This window comes from Pocillopora verrucosa, chromosome 4 (genome assembly GCF_036669915.1).
Source record: "Pocillopora verrucosa isolate sample1 chromosome 4, ASM3666991v2, whole genome shotgun sequence".
NCBI classification, from domain to species: domain Eukaryota; kingdom Metazoa; phylum Cnidaria; class Anthozoa; order Scleractinia; family Pocilloporidae; genus Pocillopora; species Pocillopora verrucosa.
The window spans coordinates 802,934-818,653 of record NC_089315.1 but is presented as its reverse complement, the minus strand read 5'-3'; the positions used below and the strand labels follow the sequence as shown (position 1 = coordinate 818,653).

Sequence of the window (15,720 nt, the reverse complement as noted above, 5' to 3'; positions counted from 1 at the left end):
TATTTTTTGCTTTTTTGTTAGAAATGTTTACAGTGATAACTTAAATAGTGCTGTAATGTTAATTTTGTAATGAATAAAAAAAATAAAAATGAAGTAATTTGATGACTTGCACATTTCATCGTCTATGTTTAAGTCCTTTGGATCCATTTTTCGGTATATTAACATAAAAGAACATCTCTGGTTTAACCCGAACCCTTAGCTTGAATCTCTCGAGATTTGCTGCATATCCTTAGTAGTGTGACTAAAAAACAAGCAAATATTCCATGACTAATGTGAGCCTTAATTTTGTCTTAGAGTTATCCAAAGTGATTTGGCGCTCTTTAGTACGCTTCTACTGAGTTGAACACGTGAAAATCGCAAAAATGTAAGTTATGGTCGAAAAATGGAAACTTTCATATTTAGCCCAGATTCCCAAAATTACTTACGAAAACTGGAATATCAATTTAACAAATTCTTATAGGAGGGATCGAGTTATGGTTTAAGTTTAAAACTAAACCATTTTTTTTTCAATTTGAGCGGACGGCACATTTTTGAAAACCCTAAGCAATATTTCAATATCCGAATATCTTGTTTCGTGCTAAATTCTCATTTAACAATGTCTTCATGCGGTATAACACAGAATTTGACCAGGTTAAGTTCGTGATAAGAGGAATAATTATACCCTAGACTTACCACGTATAATCTGATTGGTCGAGAGCATATATCAATTTACAATAGCGTGTGACACAGTGTGAAGCTGACATGATAAATACAATATCTGCAGGGGATATGACACTCAGCGGATATTGCGTTCAAAGTCTGCTTCGTTTTCAAGCCTTCCGTCCGTGTTAAATTTTAAAACTTTTGCAGACTCGGAGAGAAATGTCGTCTTTTGCAGATTACTATTAATTAAAAAATGTAGGATGAAACACTTACAGAATTTGGTTTTCGTATGATATCATAAATTATCAAACCTCGTGTCTGCGTTATCAACATTAGTCTTCGACTTCGGCAAATAATTCAGACCTCAGTACGGATGATTCATAAGATCATGCTCAACATCATACCATTATTCCTTCTTTGAATCCATCAAATATTTTTGCTCGCGTGCGACTGGTCTAAAAGTATTACGTTACCGAATATTTCCACAGCTGAAGCTGGAGAATATCCAAAGCACATTTCTGTAAGTTCATAAAATCCTACTAGAGAACACGGAAAAGTAAACCTCCCACGTAACAAACGGTAAGCTATTCGCAAACATTTTTTCACGCGCGTTACAAAATGTTTGAAGGATACTTTACACAATAGCCTCCATTTTGCACCAAAATATCATCGTATGTGTGTCCTTGGGCATAATCTGTTCCTCGAATCTCTCGTTTCTCAACGAATTTCACTCTCGAAAAACTGTATCCATACATATTTTTGCACCAAGTAGAGGCTATTGTTGATATCCTCTACTTGAGGCGTATGTTTTTCTTCGCATATTCGAACACATTTAAGTTTTCAGAAAGTTCTAGAATAAAAGTGAGCTTCATTGTGGACTTGATGGAGGATAATTCGAACATGAATACCTGTGGGCCAACAGTTCTTTGCCGAATACGAGACGAACAGCGAGCTGATGTAAGTGTTGATGCAACACACTCTAGAGTTTGTAACACAAGACTAAACGTAGTACCGCAATGAAAAATTTGTATTGTTCTCAAATGATAGACATTAATACAACGTATAGTCGGACCTGTGTTTAAGGGGCACCATATTGGTCAAAGTTCCGAAATTTGTTTCGAAATTGTTTCTCCTCAAGTAATTTAATTTTTACCTCTTTATGCGCCACCATTATTAAGCGGTCGTGGTCACCCTTGACTGAGTCCCAACTGCTTGTTTGTATTGTTTCCACCTGTATTGTGCGACCACTTAAAGTGAAAACACCAAAAAAAAAATCAATAATAATCTCTCAAGTCAAATTTTCCATGTTTATCTCCCGAACAAATGTTAGCACTTTGAGTTCAAATGTCTTTCTTGCTTGGACTGTTAGGACAAAAAGGTGTTTTTTGTTTTTTCATCGCGTTTGGCCCCTATTCTGTCGAAGCTGTATTAAGCGGTTAACCTGAATTAAGCAGCCACCCCTCCATTCCCCGTGGGTAACCCGTCAATACAGGGTTCGATTGTCAATGATGTCCATTTGACGAGAGTCAGTTTCGCATTTGATCCAGGCAGATCAATGTAACAAAGAGAAATGACTAAATACTCCTTAACGTGGTCACAGCTTTGATCATCATTTTTTTTCAATGCAGTTTTGAGTATGTGATTGACGACTCTATGATAAACGGATTAAGCTAAGGATAAGTTGTCAGCCAGAGCTGTCAAGTCTAAAACCAACCTTTCAAACGGCTGAAACTCTATGCATACGCTCAGTTATTACTTCTGAAACTGTGCTTGTCAACATGTAGAGCCTTCAAGCCTCTAGTAAACAGATCCAACTGAGGAAAAGTTGTCAGCAAAAGCAGTTGAGTGAAAAATCAAACTTTCTAAATGTTATCTGTAATGACGGCTAAGGAGCTAGGTAGACATTGAGTTATAATTTTTTATGCCATACTACTAAATATATACAACAGACAGAATATTTAGTTCTTATCAATGTGATTTTAAGTTCTATGTAATCTTAAGTTTTATAATATCCTTAGTATCTTCCTATTTTAGTATAATAAATGTCTGTAATCAGAATTACTGCAATTCAGTTTGATAGGGCCATAAGGGAGAATACAGTCTTGACTGTAATTGCGCACCCTATTGAAATCAAGATTTACTTACTTATTTACTTACTTACTTACTTACTACAACTTCCTTAAAGGAAGTTACAAAGACTGGAAACTCATGGATTACTTTATTTTCTGTAAATTTAGGAACAAAGATAAGCGGATAAAAGATTGAGTATCACTGAGGCTTGGTTCAAATATACCTTTAGTCTGATTTTCTTTTTAGAAGGACCTCCGGTTGCCTATCATATTCTCTGACAGTTCCACGGGTTTAGGAGGTTATGTTCTGATAAGCAGTTAGAAGGTTCTTGCGTCATCTTTATGTGATTGAATATGCGTTGTTTTGGAAGATCACAGTTTACAATAATCACAGGTAAAATAAGATTGGTGTGATGACATTTAAATCCGGTTTTTTTTTCAGTTTCACTTCCAAGCCAAGAAACTGATTAACAATCAGACGTCTGAGAACCAAACGTTTTTCCCTTTTCGTTTAAGCAAGATTCTCCGCGGCTGACAGCGCTGAGTTGTCCCGCCTCATGCGTTGTAGCGGCGCTTCATAGTTCGGACTACTTGAGACTAGGGTTTAAGGAAATTGAAAGATTGATGTGCCATTGAGCATCTGCCAGATGTTCTCTCAGTCAGTACATACGAAAAATTCGCTTGATTCAATTGCAAATTTTCATTCAAGTTCTAACTTGAACTACTTAGACTTTAATTCTACATACAACTCTTGAGTTTTCAATAAAGAGATGGTATCTATTTTTATCATCGGTTTCTTTCGATAGAAAAGACAGGAATTAGATCAAGCTGATCAAACCTCGCAAATAACCGTCAGGTATGAAATTGTGCAGTTCAATTTTGATCAAATGTGCAGTAGAGGTTCCTAGCGTACGCGCGCGGTAACAAAAGAACATTAGTGTTAGCTATGAGTGAACAGTGTGGGTGACGAGAAGAAAGTTCGAGGTGCTTCTCTTATTTTTTAACAGGCTGACGTCTTGTGCTCTCATCAAACTATCAAATGTTTGGTTAAAAAGCAGTTTCATATTTTCTGATCTGAGTTGTCTCTGCAGTATAAATCTCTGTTTACTTTTAAAAAAATTCATATGCTGATTGAGAAGTAAATTGTTATTTGCAAACCTGTCCGAAGTGAATTTTGCTAAAAGCTGTAGCTACGATATCTCGCGTGAGTTTTTCCCCATACAAAACTAAATGAAAAGCTGTAGGCAGATTCTAGTGATAACTGAAGTGAGTTTTATCTCTGCCTATCGGTAGGATATCTTCAATAATTTACCTCGATAACTTCCTCTTATAATACGATGGCATACTTAAACCCCATAGAATGTTTACAAGTTTATTTAAAGCCCACCAATGTACTTCGTGAATCTCTGGCAGTTGATGAGTATGCAATGATTATGGCTCTGTACCAGCTGGGTTTTTAATATACCAAGTACGCTCGCGCCGTTCTTTGTTCTCGGAGCGATCTTTGACGAGACCGGCATTTATAATTTATCACTGATTCGTCATTCATTTGCCATTCACGGTCTGAAAATTTGGTGTCATTTGTGTCAGTCAATACTCAACAAAGAATTCATCGGGGAAAATGTTTAAAAGCCTTTAAAAGTGTAATTCTAGTTATTATCATCAGCTAATGTATATCGAGATACAAGATACGAGAGCTGCATTGATAACTTAAATTATAATTAAAATCAATACAATTCGTCATTCATATATTGACAGGTTAAACATTTGAAGCCATTCGTGACGTTGAATATCAACAAAACAGTCGGGAGGAAGACGGCGGAAAAGTCTTTGTGAAAACGGCTTCGCACTACAGTATCTGTTGTCTGCTTATCTCTCTCACAGTAAAGGTGTTAACAAAGAGGACAAGACCAACGACAAGAGCGGGAGGACGACAAAAAACATGGAGTTTATCAACAATTCGTACATCGCAAACTCAACAGAGCCCTCCACGGTGGGATCTGTTTCCTGGATAGAACAATATGAAGAACCAAAGGCTCTTTACATTTTCCGTTTAACCCTCTTCTCCGTGATCATCTCGGCCAGTGTGATCGGCAACTCGATGGTTTGTTATGCTGTGTGTACCATACCTTCCCGCAAGCCTCTGTCTTATCATCTCGTCGCTAACATGGCCTTCGCAGAAATTCTAAGCAGTGTTTGTTTGGCCGTCATGTTTGCGAGCAGGCAGAATCCAACTGACGTCGTTCTTCAAGAGGCCGCATGCATTTTGAATCCGTTGCAAGTAGTTGCTCTTCTCGTTGTGATCTACTCACTGGCTGCCATCGCTTTTTATCGTTACAGATTTATTGTAAACCCTCTTCCACGCGGACCGTCCGTTAAGAAGATTACAATTCTGACCATATCTGGGTTGTGGCTGATGTCATTTGCAATCGCCTGCCCCTTTTTCTTCGGTCTCAGATTTAGAAATGGTGTATGCATCGAGCTGCCTGTCACAAACAATGAGTACTATGCAATAATTAGATTCATCCTGAACTACGCTTTACCTTATGTCATAATGCTGGCATCCTACGGAGCAGTGGCGTGGAACTTGAAGATGCGAATTGTACGGATTAACGAAAGAAATCGGACCTCGACTGCCGAATCGTCTTGTGTTGTCCAAATCGAAGATCAAACGGAGCTACAAGATTTGGGAGAGGACACGAGAATGAAGGAACGAAAGAGTGTCGTGTTCGATCAGAATAACCGAAGAGAAAGCAAACCCGAAAACACAGACCCGGAGAAAGATTTACTTAAGATGATTTTTATGCTTATCATTATTTTTGTTGCCTGCTATTTTCCGTATCAAGCCCATTATGTGTGGGAAAGAGTTTGCAACATCACTGCGTATCAATTTAGATATCATCGACTCCTTATTGATTATAATTTTATTTTGATTTGCCTTCCCAGCGCCTTACATCCTTTGTGTTATGGAACAATGAACAGTTTCTTTGCTAAGGCGTTCTCCAAAATCATTCTTTGTAGACCTTATGACTAATGTGTACCTCAAGTCGCAAGTGGAACTTTGGATAAACCTTTACCAAGCTGTGAAACTGACTCATTTTTGAATCGAACTCAATAAAAGTTCTACGCTCCCAGTGTGGCAGCTGTAAATGTCTGGCAGCCATCTTGGACACGAAAGGAATGTCCTCCAGTCGAGAGTTCCAGAGTTTAAATACCGCAAAAGATTGTTCGCGGAAAACTGTTTGCTTTCGAACAACTTTGAAAAAAGATACCCATTATAACGATGCAAGCGTGGTAGAGGTTGATATGTAAGAGTATGTTTATTTTAAAAATACAATTCACGTCAGTGAGAGCACTCGTATCAATAGTCTCCTTAGTCTAAATCACAGGAACACTGTAAAACGGATACCTTCAGTAACGTATTGAAAATTCAGTTATGCTGGGGATCGTTTTCAGCAAGATCAGATTGAAGTAAACTAGCCTTTCAATTTGTCGTCGAAAATAACGACTTCCTGCCGCCACGTGCATTTTGAATAAAAACTCTTGAGAATCACATATCGGTGATTTTGCTTGGAAAATTACTTAGACCAGAAGCTCATAGATTATTTCCTGATCATTCAGTTCCTTGAGCAAAATTTGCCAGATGATATATAGTTTAAACCATTGTATATAGAAATATATGTGCTTCCGGTGGTTTAATGAGACGAAGCTGATTAAAGGATTTTAAAATGTGATCAATAACTGTAAAAGTCCTCTGAAGTACTTCAGGAAAGTTTAATGTGTGTTTTTTGGAAGGATGGAGGGGTATTTTTGTCAACATAAAAATGCCTGAAAAGAACTGATTCTGTGGGCAAAGGAAAAATAATTTGACTCCTAATAAATCGAACGTGTAGGGAAAGCGAAAGAGCTTCAAGTAATCGAGTGATCGGGTTATCGGGCGTAGGGAACAAGTGACCAGAAATACGAAACAGATGGTGTATTTTGTACTTTTATAAATACATCGCATATTTTAATAAAAATTAACCACAGATATGTCGGGTTACATAAAAATTTCAGCAAGCAGCGAAATCAGCGCCAGGTTCGAGTCTGCAAATGTTCCAGTTATTGGATATGGATCTGTGTTGAACAGAAGAGGGAGAAACTTCGAGAACAATCATTACAAGCGTTTCTTTGTTCGGAAGAAACACACGCATTTGATGGAAAGTCATCATGAAAACAAAACCTGGGGTAATTATATTTAACGCTGAGTGTGAGTCGATGTGTTTTAAACATCCTCAGGGCTCCAGACATAGTGACAATCAGAAGTCAAAACATCCTGCAGTTCAAATTTGTTGACAAGAACTTCGAGGTTGTTTACAGCTGATAGAGCTAAAGAATATTATAGATCTCATAAGGTAGATGAAAGAAGGAAACGGGAAAATCTACCTTTAAACATCTCTCAGATGTTCCTTCAGTCGGTAAACATAACATATTCGTCGAAATTAAACAAATTTTGAAGAATATTAATACAAACATTAAAGTACAGACTGTACATAAATAATAATTATATTTACAAGTTCTAACAAATGACAAAATTGAGTTGTCAGTCATAAGATGGACCTAATTATTTTTTTTCTCTTCATTTCAAGAGATCATTGGTTCTTTTCAAAGAAAATGACAGAGTTATAGACGCATCGATCTCAACGATAATATGATAACCGTCTTGAAAACGTGTTGTTCAATTTTAATTAAAATGTGCAGAGGAGTTTCCTGGGATAGTGTGTGGTTGAACGGCATCATGACACTATTACGAGTTATGAGTGAGTTTTCCGAGTGATGAGTCAAAATGCGGCTTCTTCGATGGTCGTGTATGCAGTTGAGGGCTTCTTCTTGGCGAAAATTCCAGATGTTAAAGAAAATCGCGGCCCTCAAACGCCCGAAACACCGGGAAAATGTCGTGCCACTAAGCTGGATTGCCACTGTAGCGTTTGTCCACGCGCGTGAACGTGCGCTTAAAAAAATAACATGCGTTGGTACTTTGAGATGAACGTTTACCTACTACGTACGTTTTACGCACGTTGCAATCGTAAGAGTGCAGAGTAAAATTTTGTAAATAAAAAAAACCTCTTCTCAACGGTTCATCACAAACGTTTTCACGTACACGGTTACTATTTTTAAACTTCCATATAAGGAACAGGCTTTGATATCTTTTTGTCATGCTTTCGCAAAGAATGATTTGATGAAGGAGATAGCATCATCATAAGAAACAAGCGCCATGAAAATGAATGATAATCAGGCTACCTTAGCTGCTCCACAATAAATTAAAATTTTTTTCTACGATCACATTTCTACCTATAAGTGTCTGTACATCTATCTTACTATGAAATTTTGCTTCAATACCTGCGTTATATAGAGTACTCGTAACGCTTACTTCTTTTTATAGTAGCAGAAGATTCTTCACAGCACAATCTCCAAGAAATAAAAACTAGGCAGCTTCCTGGCAGTATTTTTAAAGTCTTGTTCAGCTCATTTAAGGTCAATATCGATTTATGGAAACGATTCGAAGAAAGGTCGAAATTTAGGCCGACTGTACAGCATACCATACTAACCTAATCAATAATTCACCACCGAAATAAGATGGAGCATTATTCGATTTAATTCATAAAAAAATTTCGATGGTCAGCAAGATAAACATACCGTGGAGCCAATGAGAGCGCGGGAAAACACGAGTAATCGATTAGCGATTGGTTTTAATCTATCATGCGGTTGGTCGGGAGGGTGACGCAAATTTTCTAAACCAATCTAAGTCACAAAGCATGGCAATGTAACGCCAATTTCATCTTTGAAAGATTCAAAGGCGGCTATCCACGTTAGAAATGTTATAATAAGAACTTTTATCATATAAACTATGATGTTATACAAGGATTTCCAGCCCCAAGAAAAGCCGTAACAACACACGTGAAAAAATATCGTACTTTTTCACGTGTGTTTGATATCGCCAATCAGCTGCTGACACGTCACTCGCCTATCGCGCCTTTCAGTCAGGTTGGTGAATGAACGGTGTAGCCTTCACTATTCTCAATCCAAGGTCGTTTGTTGGAACTTTTTCAGATTATGGCGTCTAAAACACTGAAAAATCCGTTTCGCTTACTGAGACAGAGACGTTCAAACTTTCCTAGAAGGGGACAAATACCAAAATACGGAAAGGAAAACGGCAAGTTACGCATTCAGTGTTCTTTGGTAATGGCATTTCTCGCGGCTGAGAACGAAAATCATCAAATGGAAGATTTACCACAGGCCGATTTTGGAAGATTACTTCTGTCGGTAAGGACCAAGTCAATAAAGAAGGATTCTGTATTTTGAAAATTATGCCCATTGTTTGTTTTTGTAGCGTTTCAACGCGTTTTTTCATCATGAGGCTTGGTGCCAACACACTTTACGATATTTATTCGGGGATTGTCGATCCTTTTTATTTTCATTCGTTGGTCCAACTTTTCTTGTCAATAAAGGGCTACTGTGTTTATACGATAAACAAAATAATACATGGACGCGCGTAGATACAAAATTTCTCTTCTCGTGTTCAACTCGACGTCTGACTCGTTCGCTGCGATCACTCGTGAGATATCAAGTCAACATCATTGTCATCATCATATCTTTATTTGATAAGTAGGTTAAAAAATTGTAACCTTACAGCTGATGTGGACCTACTATATTTTAAGATAAAAGACAAATAAACGTAAAATAAGATAATAACCTAGAGTTAAGTCCTGAATAAGAAACAAAATGAATGCAAATATAAATGCGTCATAATATATCAGAAATAGTAGAAAGTTGAATTCTTATTATAAACAACAGAGCCACCCCCCCCCCCCCCTTTCCAAAATTTATATTTACAACATCATTTTTTGCCTTTTTAAGCCTATTTTTAAAAGCAATTGGATCGGAAAAGTGTCTTAAATTATCCGGTAATGAATTCCATGCAATTGCTGCCCTGTGTACAAAAGAACTACGGCCAAGTTCTGTATTAGGTCTATCAATTAAAATATTTAGCGATTTTCTGAGATTTTAACTATTGGAGCACGTAACAACCAAGGAATTTACTTCATCTAAGCCCAAGCCATAAAATGCCATGTGAGTGATAGTTAGAATACGAAACTTATAGAAATACTCAAGAGGCATCCACCCAACTCTTGCTAATATATCATCATCCTTCATACATTTTGGTAAGTTATGTATCAGTCTAGCAATTCTAATATGTTTCATTTCTAGTTCTTTAAGTTTGGTGCCAGACCCCCATATCACAATTCCATATAAGGCACTTGGGATTACTGTCTTAAAGTAAATAGTTTCTAAAATAGATTTGGGTAGATAACTTATACGTCTCAGCAGTTTAACTTTCATGTGAAATGAAGAACAAGTTAGTTCGATCAGTGCTGAGACCAAGATAATTTGTCATCGATTGTAACTCCGAGGCACTCAGAGGAGGATACGTGCCAAATGATGTCGTCGCCCCACTTCAGAGGTTTCATAGGACCTATAAAGGGCTTAGTGCTCAAAATCATTGCTTCGAATTTACCTTCGTGGACAACCAGTCTGTTCTTAAGACTCCACGAATTAACCTGGTCTCAGACTTCTTGTAAAATTATGACAATATACTCGCAGAGAAATTCCATATCTACGCGCGCACATGTAACTGCGTGGTTGTCAGAATGAAATGTTAGAGTGAAAGAAAGCGATCAGTATTTTCTTTCTCAGCCGTTTGTAGTGCCGACTGTCGATCAATTTGTTGGACCCTGCGGTGGCCCGCTTGAACGAAAAAAAACCGTAGGATGGCCAGGTTTATCGAAAAACTGGCACATAGCCTTTAATTTTTCGGAAAAATCAGAGTCGTCACTAAATAAACGACGAAGTCTGAGATACTGTGAAAAAGGTATGAAATTCTTGATGTGTGATGGATGCGAAGACGAATACAAGTAACTGTGAATCTGTAGGTTTGTAGCAAACACTAGTGCGTAGACCTTTGCCTTCGATTGAAATCTGATGTTAAGAAAAGCCAAAGAAGTGTCGAAAATTTCCCAGGTATTTTCCCAGGTATTTCTTAGTCCAGGGGAGAAACGTTGAAAGATAGGTCAGCAATATTAAAGATAAATAATAATCTGTTCTTGAGAATTTACATTGGTCAATCTTTCCTATACAGGACTTCATGGTAAAAGTTGGATTGGAGATGTCAACCACTTTTACTGGAGGTACTGCAATTCTACTTTATTCCATGTTTTGCATAGTGTAAAAAGATTAATTTACGTTTGGAGCGTTTCCTCGCCAGCCATGCTACTTCACTCAAATATAATCCTGTGCTGTTATGGCATTTCTTTACACAAGTAAAATATCAAAACTTTATCGAAATATACACAAGAATAAACTTTTCACACCTCGATCTTCGGATTGGTTAAATAGAGTTTTGCTAATGCTGACTACCATTATTAAAAGCGATAAGCTAGCTTGAGCTGCGATTCTTAACCTGGTCAGGTTCTGAGGACCACACATGCACTTAATATACAAATATACTATTTCAATTTTCACTTAAGATTGCATGGATTTGCAGAGAATAATTTTGGAGAACGCCTTAGCAAAGAAACTGTTCATTGTTCCATAACACAAAGGATGTAAGGCGCTGGGAAGGCAAATCAAAATAAAATTATAATCAATAAAGAGTTGATGATATTTAAATTGATACGCAGTGATGTTGCAAACTCTTTCCCACACATAATGGGCTTGATACGGAAAATAACAAACAACAAAAGTAATAATAAGTACAAAAATCATCTTCAGTAAATCTCTCTCCAAGTCTGTAGTTTCGTGTTTAGTACCTCTTCGGTTCTTTTGCTCAACCATTCCTTTTTTTGTTTCGTTCTCCTCACATGGAGCGTATCTTTGCTGCTCGTTGTCTTGCATAACTTCGAGTTCAGCTTGAGTTTGGTCAATTGATGCGACCGTCGAGTTTCGGGTCCTCTTTTCTATCTGTCCAATCCGCCTATTCAGGTTCCACGCCACGGCTCCGTAAGATGCCAGCATTATCACATAAGGTAAAGCGTAATTCAGGATGAATCTAATTATTACATAGTACTCATTGTTTGCGACAGGCAGCTCGATGCATTCACCATTTCTAAATCTGAGACCGAAGAAAAAGGGGCAGGCGATTGCAAATGACAACAGCCACAGCCCAGATATGGTCAGAATTGTAATCTTCTTAACGAATGGTCCGCGTGGAAGAGGGTTTACAATGAATCTGTAACGATAAAAAGCGATGGCAGCCAGTGAGTAGATCACAACGAGAAGAGCAACTACTTGCAACGGATTCAAAATGCATGCGGCCTCTTGAAGACCGACGTCAGTTGGATTCTGCCAGCTCGCAAACATGACGGCCAAACAAACACTGCTTAGAATTTCTGCGAAGGCCATGTTAGCGACGAGATGGTAGGACAGAGGCTTGCGGGAAGGTATGGTACACACAGCATAACAAACCATCGAGTTGCCGATTAAACTGGCCGAGATGATCACGGAGAAGAGGGTTAAACGGAAAATGTACAGAGCTTTTGGTTCTTCATATTGTTCAATTGCGTTCTCGGCGGTAATACTGGTTCCATTTGTAGTAGTGTTGGTAAATAACGACATTTCTGTGTTACTTCACGCTTTGGATAACTCTTGAGGGGCTGAAAAAGAGCGTTACACAAAAATGTCTATCACATGTGACTTGTGTAACTGCTTCTAGAAAGAGATATATAAACTTAATCCATGGTAGCTAATTTGCGTATCACTGCACTCTTACCTTTAGGAATCAATCAAACGTTTTTTGTGCCATTGGATGTCGACAGTTAGATTTTGGTGTTTTCTGAAATTCCACATTTATGGCGAATTTACGAAAGTTATTAAAAATTGATAATATATGAAAACTTCCAGAGCCGCGACGAATTGTCTTTCAATCATTCTTTACCCATCCTCAAGTGTTTCTAATAACTTAAATATCAGGAATAATGAGCTAATGTATCGAAGACAAATAATGGCCTCGAAAGCAATTTATTTACTTAAGTTAGGAATTACTCATAATATTTATTATTGAAGAATAATCCTTCGGATGGATAGATATAAATTTTGAAAACTGTAAGCCAAAGGAGCCGACACAACAGAGTTTTGTTTGCATTACTTAAAGGTAGTTTTGAATTCGTCTCGTCACATATAGACGTAACTTAAAACTTATATTGCCGTGGCGTGTCGGTGAGCTGTGGTCTCCTGATTTGCAATGTTTGTTCCATATTCTTACACATTCTAAGGTTGACTTTTTATTTCTAGCAAAACCCACTTTGTAGGCTGATGAAGAAAAAAAAGGACTGATTTTCTTGTTCATGTTTGTAAGCCTTCCTATGGTGTTTTGCAGTTTAGTCAATTCAATTCGATTCAAAATTACCCGCTCGGCGGTCGCATAAAACATTCAATACCTAGCTGGAGTGCGCCTAATACAGTAAAGCGGCATTCGAAATTCTGTAAAACTATAATAACATAAATATATGGCAAAGTTACCTGGCTTTTTTTAATCAATTTGCCGTTTTGATGATAGATTATGGTGCAGAGAGACCTTCACTCATCGGCGACAGTTTTATGAAAACAAAACAATGGCTTCATTCACGATGGTGTTACCCTCTATGTTATTCTGAATTTCGTAAGAAAATAATTTTTTGGTGCAGCAAATATAACGGAACCAAAATATTAAGTTTTATTGGGGCCCACCGTTCACACGAATGAAAAAACAGACATTTGTCCTTTGTTTGTTTTGCAAGTTAAGCGAATTGAATAATACATATTTAGGCTTTTTCTTCGCAGTCAAAATACACACTATGAGTAAAATTTAAAAATCCATGGACTATCTCATTGAAAATGCAATTTGATTCCGTTTAATATTTTAAGTTCGCTAATTATTCCCCTCGATCAAAAAATAAATTTCAGAAAAAGAAAATTCAATATGCACGAAAACAAGTAAGATAAATGATTACAGTCTATTTGATCCGAAATATAACTGTGAGTTTCGAAATGGCTCTGCATGTATTTCAGCATCGCCTTCAAGCTCACAATCTTACGAAACACGCAAATTTGATGGCAAGAGAGAGGGGCAAAGATCTTTGATTATCCTTTCCCTTAAGATTATTTCGACTCTTTTAAAAGCTTGAATTTCATTTGCTTCCAAAGTAGAATTCTTGTCAGGTTTTTAGCCTCTTTTTTTAGACTCTCGAGAACAACAAACCGTGGATAAGATTTGAGACGTGTCGCAAGGAGAGCTGCTGGAGTCTGGTACTCTTAGTGTCAGGCCCTTAATAGAGATCTCGCGGGCACGCGCTAATAAGAGCCCACTCGCTGGCCAACTCATCATTAGTTAGCGCTTTGCTGTCGATACGTGTCAAACCTGGAAGGAAAATTAACTTTTAAACACGTAAAAAAAATTAAACACGCCAAACTTCTGTTATCTTTCGTTGAAACATACCCTTGTCTTTTACCGTGAGTAGCGTTTATTTCCAGTATCATCAAAGCTGTTCAAAAGTTGGCCTTCCTTGCTGCCTCAAAGCCACGCCTTGAAAACCAGAAGTCCAACTGTATTTAAAAAAACCGAAGCAATGTAAACAAATCACCTAATGAAAGATTAGAATCGTTCACTTTCCGAGCCTGCCTGCCTGCCGACGTTTCGTTATCAAGAGTATAAGATCTAATTACGTTTTCCGAAAAAATACTCGACCTAATGGACCTCAGTTTCAAACGACGACAAATCGTCAGCATCGAAGTTGATTGATACAAATGCATAAATCACCAGCATTGTCGATCTTTACCTGAAAAACGACCATCAAGAAATGACAAGTTCTGGATGCAAACCTTTGATAAAAAAGATCCGATATATTAGTGCCCGCTTTTGAGTCTCGATTTTGCAACAAATAAACAACTGCGATAACGGTATTCAAATAATTTCAGACGGTAGGAGTTCCGGATATTGTGTCGCTCTTAATTAAAGGGGAAAGAGGAAAACCGAATATTACCATTAAAGACAGGAAACCTAAGTGAAAAAGGTTCCTTGATTGATATGACTTTGTAGTGGATCCTCTGCAGCTTCATAAAATTGTTCTTCTTTCACTGGTTTTATCAACTGAGTAGATGATGTAACTTGGCCACTGTAGAAATTTTCTTGAGTTGACGTTTCGAGCGTCAGTCCTTTGTCAGTGCGAATCGATAGTGGACAATTCATAATTTAATTTTTTCTACGGAGGCCAATTTACATTTACATTGATAAAGCCAAAACACCTTGAACTACCCTTCCACCAGCACAGTATCACAGTTTCTCTAGTAACTAACCCCCTTTACTCCTCTTTAACAGGAACGAATGTCAATAAAGGCAGACATGTTTCAAATTCATACTTTAATCAATACTTGGATGAATGATCCAGAAACCAGTTCTCCCATACACAGAGCGACTTATTGCGCTAAGGTGGCGGCCGGCCTTGTACACGGAATTGGACCAGCGTTGCTGGCGCCAGTCTCCAACAAAACAAGCTCACGTGTGACTTAAAAATTACTCATTTCCTCAGACAAAATTAGCTTTTAAGTCGCAGATATTTCGTGGGTTGATATTTTGCACGACTTGTGGCACAGTAAAGCTTCTTTGATGGACAGATGATGAACATCATATATAAAAGTGCATTTATAAAAAATTTATAGTTTTAATTAACGAATATTCTACATTTCATCAAGAGCATGCTACAAATTTTCGAAAGTGATTATTTCTTTTTTCTGCAAAAGAAATAATAACATAAATAAATAACACTAACAATTTTAAAAGAAGATCCACCTCTTCTGAGTCCTCCTTTACAGGTTGATCGGCTTCACAAAACTGTACGGGAAGTGGTGAAAACAAAGCAGCTGTTTTTTGTCGAAGAAAATTGTCTATATACTAATTATTCTTCTTCATCCACAATTGATTGATTTAATTTTTCCCCTT

At 37.5% G+C, this 15,720-nt stretch overlaps 2 protein-coding genes across 3 annotated transcripts; one reads left to right on the top strand and one right to left on the bottom strand.

Annotated features, from left to right (window-relative positions):
- The first annotated feature begins 4,506 nt into the window (after positions 1–4,506).
- Positions 4,507–6,398, top strand: LOC131785362 (tachykinin-like peptides receptor 86C). Its single transcript, XM_059102252.2, has one exon. The coding sequence runs from the start codon at positions 4,654–4,656 to the stop codon at positions 5,743–5,745; it is 1,092 nt and encodes a 363-aa protein (XP_058958235.1). The 5' UTR covers positions 4,507–4,653; the 3' UTR covers positions 5,746–6,398.
- A 4,372-nt stretch (positions 6,399–10,770) lies between these two features.
- LOC131785361 (octopamine receptor beta-2R-like) lies at positions 10,771–14,859 on the bottom strand. 2 transcript variants are annotated; one of them, XM_059102251.2, is made up of 4 exons: positions 14,765–14,859; positions 14,561–14,603; positions 12,517–14,327; positions 10,771–12,400 (listed from the first exon to the last, which is right to left on the bottom strand). In XM_059102251.2, the coding sequence occupies exon 4, from the start codon at positions 12,360–12,362 to the stop codon at positions 11,271–11,273; it is 1,092 nt and encodes a 363-aa protein (XP_058958234.2). In that variant the 5' UTR covers positions 12,363–12,400; positions 12,517–14,327; positions 14,561–14,603; positions 14,765–14,859; the 3' UTR covers positions 10,771–11,270. The 2 variants fall into 2 exon arrangements, with proteins under 2 accessions (XP_058958234.2, XP_058958233.2); XM_059102250.2 differs by having other exon boundaries at positions 14,221–14,327.
- Positions 14,860–15,720: the final 861 nt, after the last annotated feature.